Source organism: Electrophorus electricus, chromosome 5, assembly GCF_013358815.1.
Source record: "Electrophorus electricus isolate fEleEle1 chromosome 5, fEleEle1.pri, whole genome shotgun sequence".
Lineage (NCBI taxonomy): Eukaryota > Metazoa > Chordata > Actinopteri > Gymnotiformes > Gymnotidae > Electrophorus > Electrophorus electricus.
This window is the reverse complement of record NC_049539.1, coordinates 13,823,288-13,839,633: the sequence shown is the minus strand read 5'-3', so window position 1 is coordinate 13,839,633 and position 16,346 is coordinate 13,823,288. Positions and strand designations below refer to the sequence as shown.

The 16,346-nt window shown below is 50.8% G+C and overlaps 1 protein-coding gene across 2 annotated transcripts in view; it reads left to right on the top strand.

The window, feature by feature from the left end:
• zfpm2a (zinc finger protein, FOG family member 2a) overlaps positions 1–16,308 on the top strand; it is a 109,183-nt gene extending 92,875 nt beyond the window's left edge. For both annotated transcript variants that reach the window (XM_027009470.2, XM_027009469.2), the window contains 3 exons: positions 11,086–11,292; positions 12,146–12,370; positions 12,758–16,308. In XM_027009470.2, the coding sequence (XP_026865271.2) occupies positions 11,086–11,292; positions 12,146–12,370; positions 12,758–15,240 (2,915 nt within the window). In that variant the 3' untranslated portion in view covers positions 15,241–16,308. The remainder of the gene's footprint in view (positions 1–11,085; positions 11,293–12,145; positions 12,371–12,757) is intronic.
• Positions 16,309–16,346: the final 38 nt, after the last annotated feature.

Genomic DNA, 16,346 nt, shown 5'->3' with positions numbered 1-16,346 from the left:
GATTACATGGGTGGAGGTTCTGCTTTTCTCAGACTTTCGCCATGTTCCAAAAGAGCTCTCTAACAAAAGCTCCAAAAGTTTGCGCGTCCGCGGTGTTGGGTATGGTGTTGGGGGGGGGGGGGAGGCGGGGCTCCTCCTCCGCTAAGCCATTGACGCAACGGCCTCTAAGTCCCCAACCCGGGCTTGACATTTAGAGTGATTTGGAGCAGATTAAGGGAGCATTAAAGGCGTAGTCTGTCAAAGGGTCTTTAATGAGGTGCAGGGCCGCCGGTCCACCCACTGCGCCGCCCTGATGAAATCCCCACATCCAGCTGGGGGCATCTGAGAGGCAGGGGCATCTCGTGTGGCACGCCGCGCATTCCTCAGCCCCGGATGCGACGATCTGAAGCCCCTCCCTGTCTCCCCCCCACCCCCCTGGCCCCGGCGACAGCGCAGCCACTCCGGGTGCGTGCCAGGCAGGCTGCCTTTCTTCCCGGAGAGGCTGGATGGCGCGGGTAGGCTCTATTGGGAAGCGCCGGCCTATCGAAGAGTGTCCGTTCTAAAGCAGCTTAGTCCAGCCGGGCAGCGCAGTGGCACCGAACGACAGCAAGCCGGTTACCCGGACCGACAGCCAGCCGGAAGCGGCCGCAATCCTTCCTAAAAAGCCCCGAGCCGCGTTTCTTCGAACTTCGCTCCATCCTTATGGACTGCGTAAATATCACATGCTGTCCCTTCCAGATCCAGTGTCTGGGAAAATGAATATTCCGTAAGCTTTGATGGGCGCATACATTAGCTGGCGGATAAAAGCACAGGTAATTGTCTCCCCCCGCGTCCGTCTGCCTTTGTTTTAGCGCGCGCAAATAAAGGTTGGCGGATGTCGCCGCGGCGCTGACGCTCAGCTTTGTGATGGTAATGAAGTGGGCCGGCGTGCAGCGGAGCGGAGGCCGGGCCGAGCGCGCAGGTCGCCGCGGTGCCTCGCGGACGGGCACGCCGCGCTGATAACGGCCGTATGCCAGCGCTCTGGACCCGTGGCAGCGGTCAATTACAAAGACAATTGAAACAGTGCCACAAATGAATCATTCAGACAGCATGGCAAAAAAAAAAACCCCCAAAAAATAAATAAAACAAAACGAGACGGCTATCAACTGGCGCGTGGGGGTGGTGTGAGGGCGCGTGCGCGCGCGCGCCTGGGCGCGCTTAAAAGATTTACAAAACTTCAAGTGATGGCAGCGACAGCACTAAGAGGCACTCGTATTCATCGAAGAAACTAAAGAATTTATGCCTTTGACCTACTTTGGGACTGAAATACTTGCATAAATATTGCAGAAGTGTTTTCCTATAGTTGCAGTAACGTATTCACGGCCTCGGCGCCATAGGTTAGCGGCGTCTCCGTGGTCCATGCACTAATGCGGTGCTGACGGACAGGGCGGGGCTCGTCAGACCGGACGGCGGCAGGTGAGACGTCCCAACTCTCCACCTCTGCTTATTGCTCATCTGCGGGAGGAAGCAAAAGCCGTTGCAATACAGGAGTTTCATTTCCTTAGGCCTGCGCGACAGCTAATCTCTGCCTCCCCCCCTGCAGGAACATTTCCACTCCAGTTCCCGTTTCCACTCCAGACGTATTTGCTCTCCACGGCCGTTTGTGTCCCGTTAAGATTTAAACAGCAGACAGAGGAGGGGTGAGATAACCTGCAGCATGTGGTGAGGGGGTTGGGGAGCGGAGGGGGAGGGGGGGTCTGGACCTTCCACACTCCCCACATTACTTCAGAGGAGCGGATCGGAGCGCTCCACCGTGCAGCGATTATCTGCCGCGATCCCTCACCGACGCAGCAGTCGTTCATCCTCCCACACACACACACTCACACACACACACACACACACACCACACCTTACGCATACACCTCTCTCTCACACACACACACACACACACACACACCTTACGCATACACCTCTCTCTCACACACACACACACACACACACACACACACACACACCTTACGCATACACCTCTCTCTCACACACACACACACACACACACACCTTACGCATACACCTCTCTCTCACACACACACACACACACACACACACACACACACACACACTGATGTGTGCTTCCAACCAGGGGTATGCCGCTAGTACTGTATGCAGTTGAGGATGAGGATGAAGATGAGGAAGAGCGCGAGGGCAGGGTGGCTGCAGAAGGACCAGCAGGGGCAGGCGCGAGGAAAAGGCAGGCCGGCCTCGCCGAGCACAGGCGTCTATCGCTTTCTACCACCACCTGCTTTTGTCACGCCCCACGCCATCTCTGAGCTTTATGGAGGAGCACACAGGCCATAAGCTGGATGCAGTATATCTTCTTAACCTTTGTTTAGAGACGAGTGTGTGTGTGTGTGTGTGTGTGTGTGTGTGTCTTCTACCTACCAGCGTTTAATCTTGTCACCTTCGTCGCACATATTTTCTCCGCATTCCTGCATTACCTCCTGCAATGGCTAATTCACTTTTGCGCTCCTGACAAATATTATTTAACTTGACCTCGTTGTGTTTATTAAACAGCATCCCCGACTCCGCGCCTTTACCCTATCAGCACCAGGAACGCTAAATCTACACCCGCGCTCTGCGCTAACAAGCTGGCTGGCTGTTTGGAATGTGATGTACATTAGCCGCAGTCAGCTCCGCGCAACCCGACTGTCAGGATTCTATTATGGAGCACCACCACCACCACCCTGCCCCCACCCACCCACTTGCCCGCCCTCGCCCCTTGTTTTCATACAGCAGTAATTTAACGACCCATCTTAATTGACTTATTTTTTCCTGCGCGCCTCTCCCGAGCCCCGTGCGCGCGGTACAGCACGAGTCGCACCTCTTTATTGGGTCGCGCACAATGCAGCCCGTTCAATTTTACCATTCATAATGAATGCAGGAACGCAATTCAAATGCACCCATAAGCACACAGTAGATAAGAATTTAATTAAATGTAGATTAAAACCAAACAGGAAAACATACTCGCTGATAATTTTTTTTATCACCTCCCCTGGTCATATTCCTCGCCACGCACGCAAACACGCGAGTGCCGACGCGCGTGTGCGCGCTCGCGCGCCTCACTTCCTTCCCTGGGCGGAGGGGACCCCCGAAAGTGACGGAGCACCTCACCGCGCCGGCCCGTGCGGTCGCGTGACGGAGAGGCAGCGCGGCGGCTGGGTGCAGCTGCTCGGGTTCTCCCAGGAGGGTGGCGCGTGCTGTGAGCACGCCAGTGGGAAAGGTCCGCGAACCTTCACGGGTCGGACGCGGTATTTTCCAAGGACCGAATGTGATGAGTGTTCCCCGCTGCTTGGGTTGTGATGTCAGCATGTACGTATAGTTTAAAAGTGAGTAGCGCACAGAAGCCTTCAAAAACCACTGAAATCACCCAAGTGGTTATTTGGCTTAGGAGACCACAGCCCCTGTACCGCAGGGTTAATTATGAACTCAGGTTAATTATGAACTCAGGCAGGGTCATTTATATTCTTTTCTCCTGTCGAACGACACGCTGTAGTAAATGCCTCACACGTTTAGCTCCTAACGCACTGTTGAGATTGACTAGTTGGCTTGTGTTATTAAAGAAAAGACAAATATTTATCATCACGCAGGCATTAGGTGGCAGTGCCGAACAGTCGGAAGAGTTTTTAGTGACATCTGGAATGGGCATTTTCAGGAATTTTAGCAGCTGTTCCAAAAACATTAAACTCAAAATGACAGTCATCACCAGGCTGAGACCACAACGATACTGCCGGTTCCTGGACAAAGATACCGGCGCTTTCCTGGACAAAGAAGAACTGCTTACCATCTGGTGCATTTGATTTGCAGGAGTCTTTTTTTTTGCAGGGGGGGGGAGAGTCACGTTTGACGTTCTATTTCTTTATTTTTATTTTTCTTCAAATCGATTCGATCTCCTCTCCCGCTTCTCGTCTTTTCCGAGCGCGTGCCTTCGGAGTGAAGCCCGCTGCGGAATTCACAGGAGCCAACTTTCCCTCCTCTCCACAATTAACGCCGTGTTGACACCTTTTGAGGGGATGATTTTAATTTCAAATTCCCCCTTTCCCCTCCTTCTTCTTCTGAGGATGCTTGGGGGGGGGGGGGGGGGGGGGTGGTGGAAGGAGTGAGAGAGAGAGACAAAGAGGTGAAAAGGAGAAAGTAAGACAAGAAATGATATGTAGATTGGACTAAAATACCCCGTGACACACACACACACACACACACACACACACACACACATTGGCAGCTCATGTGGCAGCGGCACTGCTACCACCCACGGCCGGGGCCACGCCCGCTGCCCGTGGCGGTGTTAGCAGCGGGCCGAGGAGCTCTGTTCCGCTCTATTACCCCCGCATAAGCCCCGCGCCGTTTCCTGCAGGGAGAGGAGCAATTTCCTGTCGCCGTGTGTTTGATCAAGTGCTAAACCCTCACGATCAATGGAAGGACAGATGTCGGCTCCAGATGGCCACGCCGCGCTACCTGGGGGCAGGAGAGGGGACGCGCCAGGACGACAGAACGGCGGCGGGCGCCTTCCCTCCGCTCCAGCCGACAAACGCAATTAGGCCCCTTCAGGCAGCGGTTACCCGCACGAGGCGGCGGCGGAGCATAATTAGCACCCTCGCCCAGTAACATGCGGAAGGGGCTCGGGAGCACGGCACGACAGGACGGTTCGGGTGGGGGGGGGCGGTCTTGCGGGCCGGCACGGGGGCCGCCGCGGGTCCCGTCTCTGGGTGGATGTGGGGCGTGCACGTGGCACGTGCGCGTGTGTGAGCGCCCTGCCCATCCCGGAATGCCAGATCACAGCGGCGCAGACCCAGCCGACATCTCTGTCAGCTCTCCTCCGCCGATTAGCCCGTGTCGCGGCGATCTGTCATCTTCCGAAATGGCTGACAGGTGCATCAATCTGGCGCACTCTCCCACGGGCGCTGGCCCTGCCAGCAGGCCTGAACGGACCTTTTCCAAAGAGGAGCCAGAGCCTCGTCTCCCGCCTCCCCCCCCCCCCCCCGGCCTCATCCAGGCCAAAGCGCAATTGTGGGAGGGCAGTGTTCCATGGGCCCATGTGGCAGGGAGACGCAGCCATGTTGGAGGCGGGCCGCGTGGCTCACCTGCTCCCCAGAGCAGGGCATGCTGGGTAGGGGGGACACGGGCCACCGGCCACAGCTGGGGGTCCAGCGGCCCGCTCATCCCTGCGCCTCTTACCACTGCCGCAGGGAGACTAGTGTCCCATTAATGGTGCTGGTCAGGGCTGTGTGTGTGTGTGTGAGAGAGAATCCCAGCAGGGGCCTCGGTAAACACATGTCGACTAGCCACAACCAGTACACAGAGAAGAAAACAAATAAGACGCGACCTGCTATTCTGGGGAAAAGGCAGGAGTTCAGGGTCTCGGAGTCCCACTGACTCCCGTGGAGGTTGTGGCATGGCCATTAGAAATAAGCGCCGGAGAGATTAGTTGGTACTGTGTTGATAAATGTGGCTGAAATTCATCCCTCTGCCAAAGCCACTGCGGAACGTTCTGTGGCCTTCACTTGGCTGTTGAATGCCCTTTGCTGAATTCGGAATATTTGTAACTATTTTTCTAATGGTCATTTTTCTAACGGTTATTTTTCTAATGGTTAGCATAACTAGCATGTAGACTTTGAGTTGTTTGTTTCTGCTTTTTGTTTCGTTTGTATGCGTGCTCTTTTGAGAAGAAAGCTATACAAAACTGTTGCGTTGTAAATGAATAGTATATATTGGTCATACCAAAATGATTTACAATTAGAAATTAGCTATTACATTATTTATTTTAACTAACATTTAAAAAAAACAATTTCTAGAGATTCTTGTTTCTTTCTTTCTTGTTTATTTATTTAAGGTAGTGTATAAATAAATGGTAATTTTGCACTAATTGACGTGTAGAATGGTTTACAGTAATTCACGTTATAGCTCTTTTTATTCCAACCATTTCCGCAAACTGAGCCAGTATCAGTTTCAGTCAGGAACGAGCTGGCATCTCCAGAGACCTATCAAAGAAACAGCATTTCATTATGTGGAAAAATATCTCATTTTAGATACTATGAATCATTGGCTTTATCAGATCAGAACTTGAAGCTAGAGTATTTTCTAAGCAGCAATGTGTGTGTGTGTGTGTGTGTGTGTGTGTGTGTGTGTGTGACTTAGAGCGACAGAGAAAGAATAAAAGGGAACTGATGAAAGATGTCGTTTTCTTGTACTCCTCTAAATGAGCCTGATGTCTTGGCTCTCTCGGGTCCTCTCTCAAGGACCTGTTATGTCTCAGTGACCTGGATACGTGCGTCTTGCTTTATTGAAAACAAAGATACAAAAAAAAAAAAAAATCCTGTTTCCTTTGCATTGGCCAAACGCAGCTTATGGCACAGACTGATCACTGTACATTTGGTTTGTAGGATGAAAGATTGTAAGCTCTCTCTTCTTTTGAAGAATCCATGGTTATATTCGTGCGTTACAGGTAGTCAGTCTGATTTCATGTTTTCAGACATGCCTACATGTACATATGTATTTACATACATATAGCATGCCACACAGGCCCCCTCAATACGTTAAACAAACAAAACCTGTGTTTTAAAGCTGAGGTTCCTGTTTTTGGCTAGAGGGAAGGAGAAAAACTTTTAGTTTTCTCCTCTCACCTTTCAGTTGTCTAGGGCTTTTAGAGCTTTTAAGAATCCCCCAATTTGCCATCATGAAACCTCACCACTGTATTGCAGCATGGGAACAGTGCCCCCTTATGGTTAGAAGCAGAGCAGCAGCAGGCAGGCTGGCCGGCCGCAGCCCGAGGTTTCCTGTTCCCGCTTGGAACGCGACAGCAGAGATTAGTACCGTGTGTACCATCAAGCTCCAGATTCTAGATATCAGGTTCTAAAGCCCATTAGAGGCTGCGAGAGAATCCTGGGTACTTATCACCAGAATACGTGATTGGACAGGAGCATGTGATTGGACAGCCCCGCCAGTGCGCTGCAGTCAGTTGCACTTTTTAAGGAGGACCTTAATAGCACACAGCCTCAGGCCCGATTGCATTCTCCATACAATTTCACGCCACCTTTAGCAGGCCAACAGTGGGCATGGACATGAGCTCCATCAACACAAACCGGAATCACCAGCATCCGCGTTTGGCTCCCCGCTGTGCCGATGCCGCTGGCCGGATCGCCTCGACCCTTGCACCTCTCGTCCACATAAACCCACTTTTGCTTTGAAGAGAAGCCGTTTTAGTTTGGGGACATCCTGAAGGTATTACCCACCATGTCAGCGCTTGGAATGGTGCCCAAATCTATCCGGGATTCGAATATTTCAATTTGTTGCAGCTGTTTGAAGACAGCTGCAGCTGTTAAATTTCAGGTACCACACAGTGCATCTCATGGAACGCACACACCACATTTATTGTTATTTGTTTCTTAAGATCATCGTAAAAGGGGTTGCAGTCAGTGTGAGTCACTCCAAGGCCTTGTCTCCTGGCATTCAGAGGTGGGAACTGGAAATTTGATCACTTGGGACCCCATGTTCGCTGACGGGTCGTTCATCGCGCGTTACCCTAAAGCATGGTGAGATCTGAAGGGGATCCGAAAAGGATTTTTCAGGCCCACGCTCGTATGAAGTGGTTGAAGTTGTGGCCCGACTGGAGCAGGGCGTGGAGAACCGAACGTAGGAGCCCAGCTCGATAGATCTGATCGTTGTCGGACCTTTTAACCCGCCGTAATTGCTGGAACAGGCAGAGTGGGTGTTTCTCCTGGACTCGCGTTTCGTGTGCCGTGGCTTTCCTGTACACTGTAACGGCTCGCGCCACGGCCGCGCGTCTGGACAGATGGGCGAGGGACAAGCTGGTGTGCTTAACTACGCGTTTTACTGCGAACTGTTGGAGGCTCGGTGCCGTGTAGACGCACAAACATTTGAATACCTGTCTTCTGGCCAGTTTCATTAGCCTCCTCCTTCTGTCAGCAATCACTACTTTCTCATCTCCCTGGGAGAAGGGGAGGGCGTGGGCGAGTGTGTGGACGCGGTGTGTGTTTCCATTAGCATTAAGGTATGCTTCCAGTGTTTGGGCAAAGTGGACTGGCGCTCCGTGTGCCGGCCCGCCCCCTCATGTGCTTCTACAACGTCCAAGCAATCGGGCCCCCTGTGAACACTGGGGGGGGGGGCTGGACCCCATCCCTTGGATCGCCAGAGAGGTGTGGGTGTGTGTTGGGGGGAGGGATCTCAGCTGCGCAACTCAACAACCTTTTCTGCTTTCTGTTCTTTTCCCATCTCCTCGTTTCTGTGTGTTTAAAGCCTTTATTAGCCTGCTGACTGGATGCACATGTAGTCCTGATGTAGGTCCGCTACCAGATGCTGTACTGAGGGAATGCAGAAAAAGGCTTTTTTTTTTTTTAAAAAAAAAACGTACTTCCTTTTTTAATCATCTGGACTGTGTACAGGATGCCGAGGTTTTGATTGGTTAAATGAAGCAGCTGGCTTATTGTCTCCCCTTAATTGCTCCATTGTTTTTGGAATATGTCAGAGTTCTTTATTCTTTTATCAGGTGCAATGCAGGAGGAGGTAGACAATAGCCTCATGCTGCAGCGGCAGTGGCCGGCACACAAAGGCCCTCAGCACTTGCGTGCTGCTTGTCATGGGTGGTGTGGGTGGGGGTGGGGTGGTGTGGGGGGTGCGCGTGGTAGGTGTGGACACCACCCACAAACCCCAGCCTCGACCGTGCTCTCCCAGCTGCTTCCAAGCCAACCAGAACGCAGAGAAGCGGACCGGAAGCCTCGAGCGACCACTTCCCGCCGGGGGAGCAAGAGTCAGCCTCCAAACGGGAGGCGGACGCGCTTGGGAATCGCTTGGGCAGCCTCGGGCCTCTACAGGTGCCGCGCCGGTGCGTATGGTAACGCCGGTGACCACCGTGCCGCTGCCTGCAGCTTATCTGACCTGGCTGCAGTGGAGAAGTGGAGATGGTCGCTCTTGGGTGTGGTTGTGCTCAGCCATTGCTCCTCCACGACTGCTGCCTCTTGAGTCTTGAACGAGGTCGAGCCTTGCTTGGGCTCTGCAGTAAATCGGCATGACGTGTGGGTTTCTAGTGTCACCTACAAATGGTTTGATTTTTATAGCTTGGATGATCGATAGACGTGTTATCATCTGTTCTAAGTAATAAAACAAGCGAGAGAGTAGTAATAATAATAACAAAACATCTGATTTGCAAGTGCCTTTTAGAGAAACTCTAATTATATGAAAAATGCGAATCATTAGAGTCTTTGTTCTTACTCTGCTGGCCTTCTTGGTCATCCCTCATGCTCAGTTACATCATCAGTGTGCCTCCAATAAATACCAATACCAGTGTTCCCATTCCAGTATGACCATCTCTAAGTTGTGTTCTTGCTTATGTTGTAGGTATGAACATATTAACAGACAAGAAGCGACTATTACCATTCATAAAATGTTTGCATCTAGCTCTGTTCACCATAACAGTGGCTATTTCGTTTAAAAAGAGAAAACAAGCCTTTTGGTTTGGGAAAATACAAACATGCAACTGGCAGAGGATGTTTTGACAGGAAATCATCCCCGCAACGTTTCTGCCTTTTTGGCCCCTTTTCATCTCCACCCTCACCAGGTGAAGTGACGAGCTTTTAATGAAACGCCTGGCACTTTTTCAGGCGAGTGCTGTGGAGAGCACCCCCGGCCCTGACCCCCCCCCCCCCCCCCCCCCCCCCCAAAGGTGACAGTTTGAACCTGTGCTGATGCTACCTGTTTTTTTAATTAGGAGATAAGGATGGAGAGAGTCTCTCCAGCCAGCATGGGTGACAGGCTCCAGCCGATGAAGAGGCCGGGGGGGGGGGGGGGGGGGGGGGGGGGGGTGAAGAGTGCGTGTCCTCGCTGCAGATGCGCCGAGAGATAGGGCCCGCTTTCGAGCGCTCCTTTACCCCCTCCGTTCCCGGCTGGGTGGGCCGTGTCGACGGCGTGTCTCTGCAGCGTTGTGGCATTTGTATAAAAGGTCTGGAAGCAGAATGAAACCCACTGAGAATGAGGACTGCATTTGCGGGGCGAGGACGTGTGCGTGCAGCGACCTCACTTCAAGTTTCCTCTTATTATAAACATTCCTAATGAGCTCCTTTGGCACTGGGTTTGGAACTAACGTTCTTGTACCTCTCTTGTTTCTGCTCTTACGAATGCACCCCCTCCCAGCCCTCGTCTCCCTCTGCCAACAGCTGGACTGAAATTACAGGTCCTTCTTCCTTCTTACACTCTGTCAGAGTGTTTGCACATCTTTGAAAGCTAACAGAGCGCTTTAATTAATTGTCCGGCTTTCCCTCCGAAACAATGTCCTAATTCTGCCGTTTAGTGCCGGCATATCATAGTTTGTTGTTATCTCGGCAGCCAGATTTTTGTAAATAGTCATATTAAAAACTTTAATCTCTTGAATGGAAAATGAAGAGCCAGTGAAAGCCCTGTCATGTGCAGAGATAAATATTATCTGAGCTTAAACCTTCCAGTACGCCACCACCAACGCTGTCTCTGTTCTTCTTCGTTAATAAATGTGTTCAGAATACTCCAGTCGAATGTTTCATCTACCCACGGCTAGAGAGTAGTACGCCCCTTTTTTTTTTTTTTTTTGGTTCTGTACATAACTGGATGTTCCCTTTTGAAGGGAAAACGCTTCTACCCGTCTCCTTTGTAGTCTCTCAGCGTTATCGATGAATTCCTGAACCTCCGCAGTGCTAAGGAACGAACTGATTAAAGAAAAGTTTCAGCTGTTCACACACCAGCTTCTAATCTAACGACGGTTGTTTGCCGTGAATCATCCGCCGACATCCTCACCGCGGGTTCCGAAAGCAACAGCAGCGGGAACATAGCTACCTTCAGCGTTATACGTAGCGGAATTGTTTTACATATGCCGACATGTCTATTTATGTAAAAGTCTAAACACGCAACGCTAACTGCACATGCACCTTTAAATGTGTTACCACATATGATTTGGCACGGTGACCAGTATCGCAAGCATCAAACAATTCATTAAACAATATGTTCATATATGTCTGTGCCCAGCTGCCGCATGGGCTCGGAAACAAACGAGTGCGAAGCCAGTCAACGTTGTGTTCGTCTCTCCTGCAGGCGGCCAGCTATGGTGCACAACAACCAAGAACATCATGGAAGGAGAGGAGCTGGTGGCGTTCGTCGTGGACTTCGACTCTCGGCTGCAAGCGGTCAACCACATGTCCCTGAGCGAGGGCATGTACCCGGCGCGCCTGCTGGACACCATCCAGCTCCTGCCCCAGCAAGCTGCCATGGCCTCCATCCTCCCCACTGCTATAGTCAACAGTGAGTAGCAGCTAGCTCCCACGCCAGGACCCTTCTCAGGCTATGGTACGTGGGAGGCATGCAGGCTCAACGGCACGCGAGCCCAGTCACACAGTGTCCTGGTAGAGCCACGGCACTCACCCCCGCTGTAAATTTGGCGGCAAGGGCGTTTCGTACGGACGCTCACCTGTTCCCCCGACCCCTATTGTCCCCCGTTTTGGCCGACCATCTGAGCCAGCCCGGCCCCCGTCACATAGTCACCTACAAAACGCGACGTGCCGCACGCATCAGGTTTTCACGGATCAGTCGCTGTAGCGTGGAAGAACAGCCGTCTTTCGGCGCGGTTCGTTCAGACCGACCTGTGACAAATTCAAGATGGTTTTTGTTGACTAGATTAACCCGTCTAGAGTTCGAATATGCCAGCGAGGCTTCTACTAATAGATGGTGCTCTGCTTTCCTTTGCCCTGGAGGAAAGGCCACTAACCTTCTGGAAGTTTCTCAAGCTGCTGTTCAAATTTGCATGACAGGATTGTTGTTGAAGCAAATGTTTTAGCCAGATATGTTAAAGGGGTTAATATTGGTAATAAAGGAACCAAGAGGTTATGGAGAGCCATTTAGCAAGTTGCTGATGACACATCATGTAGAGACTAAATGTGTCATTTATGATTTGTAATTATTCGTAATTTACAGTGAAAATTCTGGTTACCCACGTATCTAATTCCTGTTAGCTGTTCAAACCTCCTCCATTTAACTATTATGAGAAAAATCCCAAACCCGAACCCCAGAATGCAATTAGAATGAAAGTGCATTTGTACTTGGCTTAAATACTTGGTTTGAACAGCTTTGTACTCGGTTTTCTCCACCTGTCTTTCAGAGGACATCTTCCCTTGTAAGGCGTGCGGGATCTGGTTCAGAAGCGAGAGGAACCTGCAGGCTCATCTGATGTACTACTGCAGCGGGCGGCAGAGGGAGCCCGAGAGTGTGACTGAAGAGAACGAGGCAAACCCCCAGCAGACCCCCAGCATCTGCCCTTTTCCACAGTGCAACAAGAACTTCAGTAGCCCCCGTGCCATGGAGATGCACCTCAGCACTCACAGCGGTGAGCGAAATGTCATCAAGCCGTTAAGCCTACGCCCTCAAAGAAGTGACATAATTACACATTTTAAACGGCTTTTTGCTTTTGTGTCCTTCATGTGCGAAGTGTGCTTGGTCTCCACAGCGATCAAGTGTTCTTTGGTTGAATGGTTTAGTTGATGGTTTGATGTTTTATAGTAAATCACTTAGCATTACAGCTCTACGGTGTCTCAGAAATGTACCCGTCTCTGTTAGCCAACTCTCTTGAGTGTTTTCTGTGTGATTTGAGTCCAGTATCATGCGGGTGGGGGGTACGTTTGGCATAATGCAAGATTTTGTGATGTGTTGTACTTATCTTTAAGGGAGACGTGAGAGCAAAGGATCTGAAATGCGCCTTTTATCTCACTCACAGGTGTCAAAATGGAGGAGACTCTGCCCCCTGGCACCAGCTTGAAATGCACAGTCTGTAACTACACAGCGGATTCTCTCATTACATTCCAGCACCACATCCTCACTCACCTTTCTCAGGCGGCCTTCAGATGCAATCACTGCCATATCAGCTTTCAGAACCACAGGGAGCTCTCACAGCACCAGGACTTGCACGGCCACTCCGGCAAGCTCCACCGGGAGAGCGACGGCGAGCACTCCCCGCGGGGCGCCGAGGAGAGCCTGCAGCAGGCCCGGGCTGAGCTGGTCGCCAGGAAGGACGTCGTCATGCAGAGTCCCAAGGGCACGCCCCACAAGGACGGCAGCCCCGACGGAGAGCCGGACAGGACAGAGAAAAAGCTCTCGCTGGGTCTGCAGAAGGGAGAAGGCCACCCCAGTGGCAAGGCCAGCTTCTCGTACACCAGGATCAAATCGGAGCCTTCCAGTCCCAGACTGGCCTCTTCACCGGTTCAGCACAACATGGGACCCACTTTTCCCATGGGCCCCTTCCTGTCGCAGTTCGCGTTCTCCCAAGACATTTCAGTAGTGCCGCAAGCGTCCGAAATTTTAGCCAAAATGTCAGAGCTCGTGCACCGAAGACTACGCCACGGTGGGAACAGTTACCCACCGGTCATTTATAGTCCCCTGATGCCCAAAGGGGCAACCTGTTTTGAATGCAACATAACTTTCAATAACCTGGACAACTACCTGGTCCATAAGAAGCACTACTGCAACAGTCGTTGGCAACATATGGCAAAGTCTCCAGATTTCTCCAGCGTTTCAGACAAGGTGACCGACTCTGTGAGTCCCAACAGTGGGCACAGTTCAGTCGGAATGCTCACCGGATGCCTCCCATCAGACGCCGACAGTCATCTGATGCCTTCGGCTTGCTTGAATTCATCAGTTTTGGACATTATGAATGCTGGTGGCAAAGTGCCTGAAAAAGACCTAACGGGACAGGTGAAGAAAGTCGTCACGCCAACGGGTGCTGAGGACAGGCTCAACGGCAAGCAGGCAGAGGTGAAAAGCCCAAACACTTCATTGGTGGACAATGACATTGACCCAAACAAGACCACCTGTGAGGCCTGCAACATCACATTTAGTCGCCATGAAACCTACATGGTACACAAGCAGTATTACTGCGCTACGCGCCATGACCCTCCCATGAAGCGCATGTCTTCTAACAAGGTTCCCGCCATGCAGAGGACCATGAGGACACGGAAGCGTAGGAAGATGTACGAAATGTGCTTGCCAGACCAGGAACAGAGACAGCCCATGGGACCACAGCCTGGATTCCTGGGCGTTCCCACTCTGGGAAACCCTTGCACATCCCAAGAAAGCGTGGAAAGCCTCGCTGACCGCTTCCACCCCCGCTGCGACATCTTTCCGGGCATGGTCCCGAAACACCTCGAGGCTTCTCTTACGGTCACGAAATCCATTCTTGCTCCCAAAAGCAATGCAATTACCGACCCACACGAGCTGGACGCGCCGATCGATCTCAGCAAAAAGTGCTCGCCGGTCTCTGACAAGACGTGCAACTCGCCCAAAAGACTCTTGGACTATCACGAATGCACCGTCTGCAAGATAAGTTTTAACAAGGTGGAGAATTACTTAGCCCATAAACAGAACTTTTGCCCAGTTACAGCTGCTCAGCACAGCGAGCTCGCCAGCCTGGATCAGCCCGTGTTTCCAGGCATGAAGAGCGAAGGCAATAATCCCGATGACGTGTTTGACAAGAGCCCTGTGAAATGTGAGAAAAACGGCGTCACCAAGCCGATGGGGCAGAACGGCGGTTTGTTCCCTCCACACCTCGGGACCATGCCGGAGCTGAAGGCTTTCGGTGACCCCCAGCTCTTGCCCTCCAAAGAAGAGAACAAGAATATGTTTTTGCCTCACTGCCTTTATCCTGGAGCAATAAAAAAAGCAAAAGGCGCAGAGCCAATATCGCCATATTTCGGGATAAAGCCGAGTGATTACATGGCGGGGGGCACGGTTAAGCAGGGTGAACCCAGCGAGCAAGAGCAGGGCAGCAACGGGGCAGGTGAAGAAGGCAAGGAGCAACCGGCGGCCAACGGCTGCCCACACCCTGGCAAAGAGGCCCTGCCTCTGCTCCCGAAAAGCAGGGGAATGGTGATCGTCAACGGCGGGCACAAATTGGACGAGTGCCAGGCGCCGGGACCCACTCAGCAAGAGAACCAGCCCAACAGCACCTCGCCACCAGACGGGCAAGCGTCGCCCACGTGGGGCTCGGAGAACCCCCCGGACCTCAGTGACAATGCATCGCCCACGTCTAAATCGCCTGCCGAGGATACGCTGCCCACCGCAGCCAAAGGCATGAATGGGTCGGCCCAGCCAGCAGGGAGCGGGAAGTACTGCCGCCTCTGTGACATCCAGTTCAATAACTTGTCAAACTTTATCACTCACAAGAAGTTTTACTGCTCATCACATGCAGCCGAGCATGTGAAATGAAATCGGCCCCTCCCTCGACCCCCCCCCCATCTTTTTGGCTACACTGTTGTGTCTGGAATAGAGCATCATGCAGTTTTATGAGCTGCTTGTGGACAATCAAGAGAAGCTTCATCTTTTGTCATTTTTCATCACGACTTAATGCAAAATCGACAAGGGAAGAAAAAAAAGTGTAATATTGGTGCCATTTTCACATTTATTTATTTTACAATCAGTATTAATAGGAGTAGTGATCTTAATTTAAACACAAAGCAAATTTATATCAGAGTTGTTTGTAATGTTATTGTATAGTCATTCTTGTGTAGCAAACATTGTTTACACTGTATTGTAGGTTCGATGAGACGATAGACACAATACAAAACTTAAATGCATTTTAGACACAAAAATAGCTACTGAAGCACTTGTGTATTCTCATTTGCTGTAAGGTTTTTTTTGTTGTTGTTTTGTTTGTATATGCCTAAATGTCATTTGCAGTGCGATACTCATGACTTCTCAGCCTTAAAACACTGTTTGGAGGGATAACCAGGCACAACTCTGCATCTCATGTTTTGGCATATACATATGGCTTTGCATTTGTATGTAGCTGTTGGTCTCTGTCTCCTTTTCTTCAATTCAGAAGTGGATGTTATAACCAGGACGGCAGCGTTCTTGTATAGTACTCGTATTTCAGTTGGCGAAACATTTTGGTCTCCCTTTTTAAAATTTGCTCTCGACGCAATACTTTGTAAAAAAAAAAATAATAAAAAACAAGGGAACATTACGGAAAGCAGTATTACGGCAATGGAAGTGTGGCAGAGTATTTCTAATCCATGGGGAAAAACGATTGTATGAAAGTAAGTTTATTGATGTTAATTATTAAATAGGGTCAAGGGGATTTTGGGAGGGTTCCTGTAAAGATGATCATTCCAATGTCCTTATTATGGAAGAAAAAAAATATTTCTTAAAAATGTTGTTGCTATGCATGTATATGGATGGAATAAAATTCCAGAGCTGTTGGAAACTTTTATTTTGATGTGGTGTCATAATTAAACTTCAATCCTCAGGATAAATCTGATGATGTTTTGTCTTCTTTTCTTTTAAAAAATATTAAACAGTATTCTCTCACGACA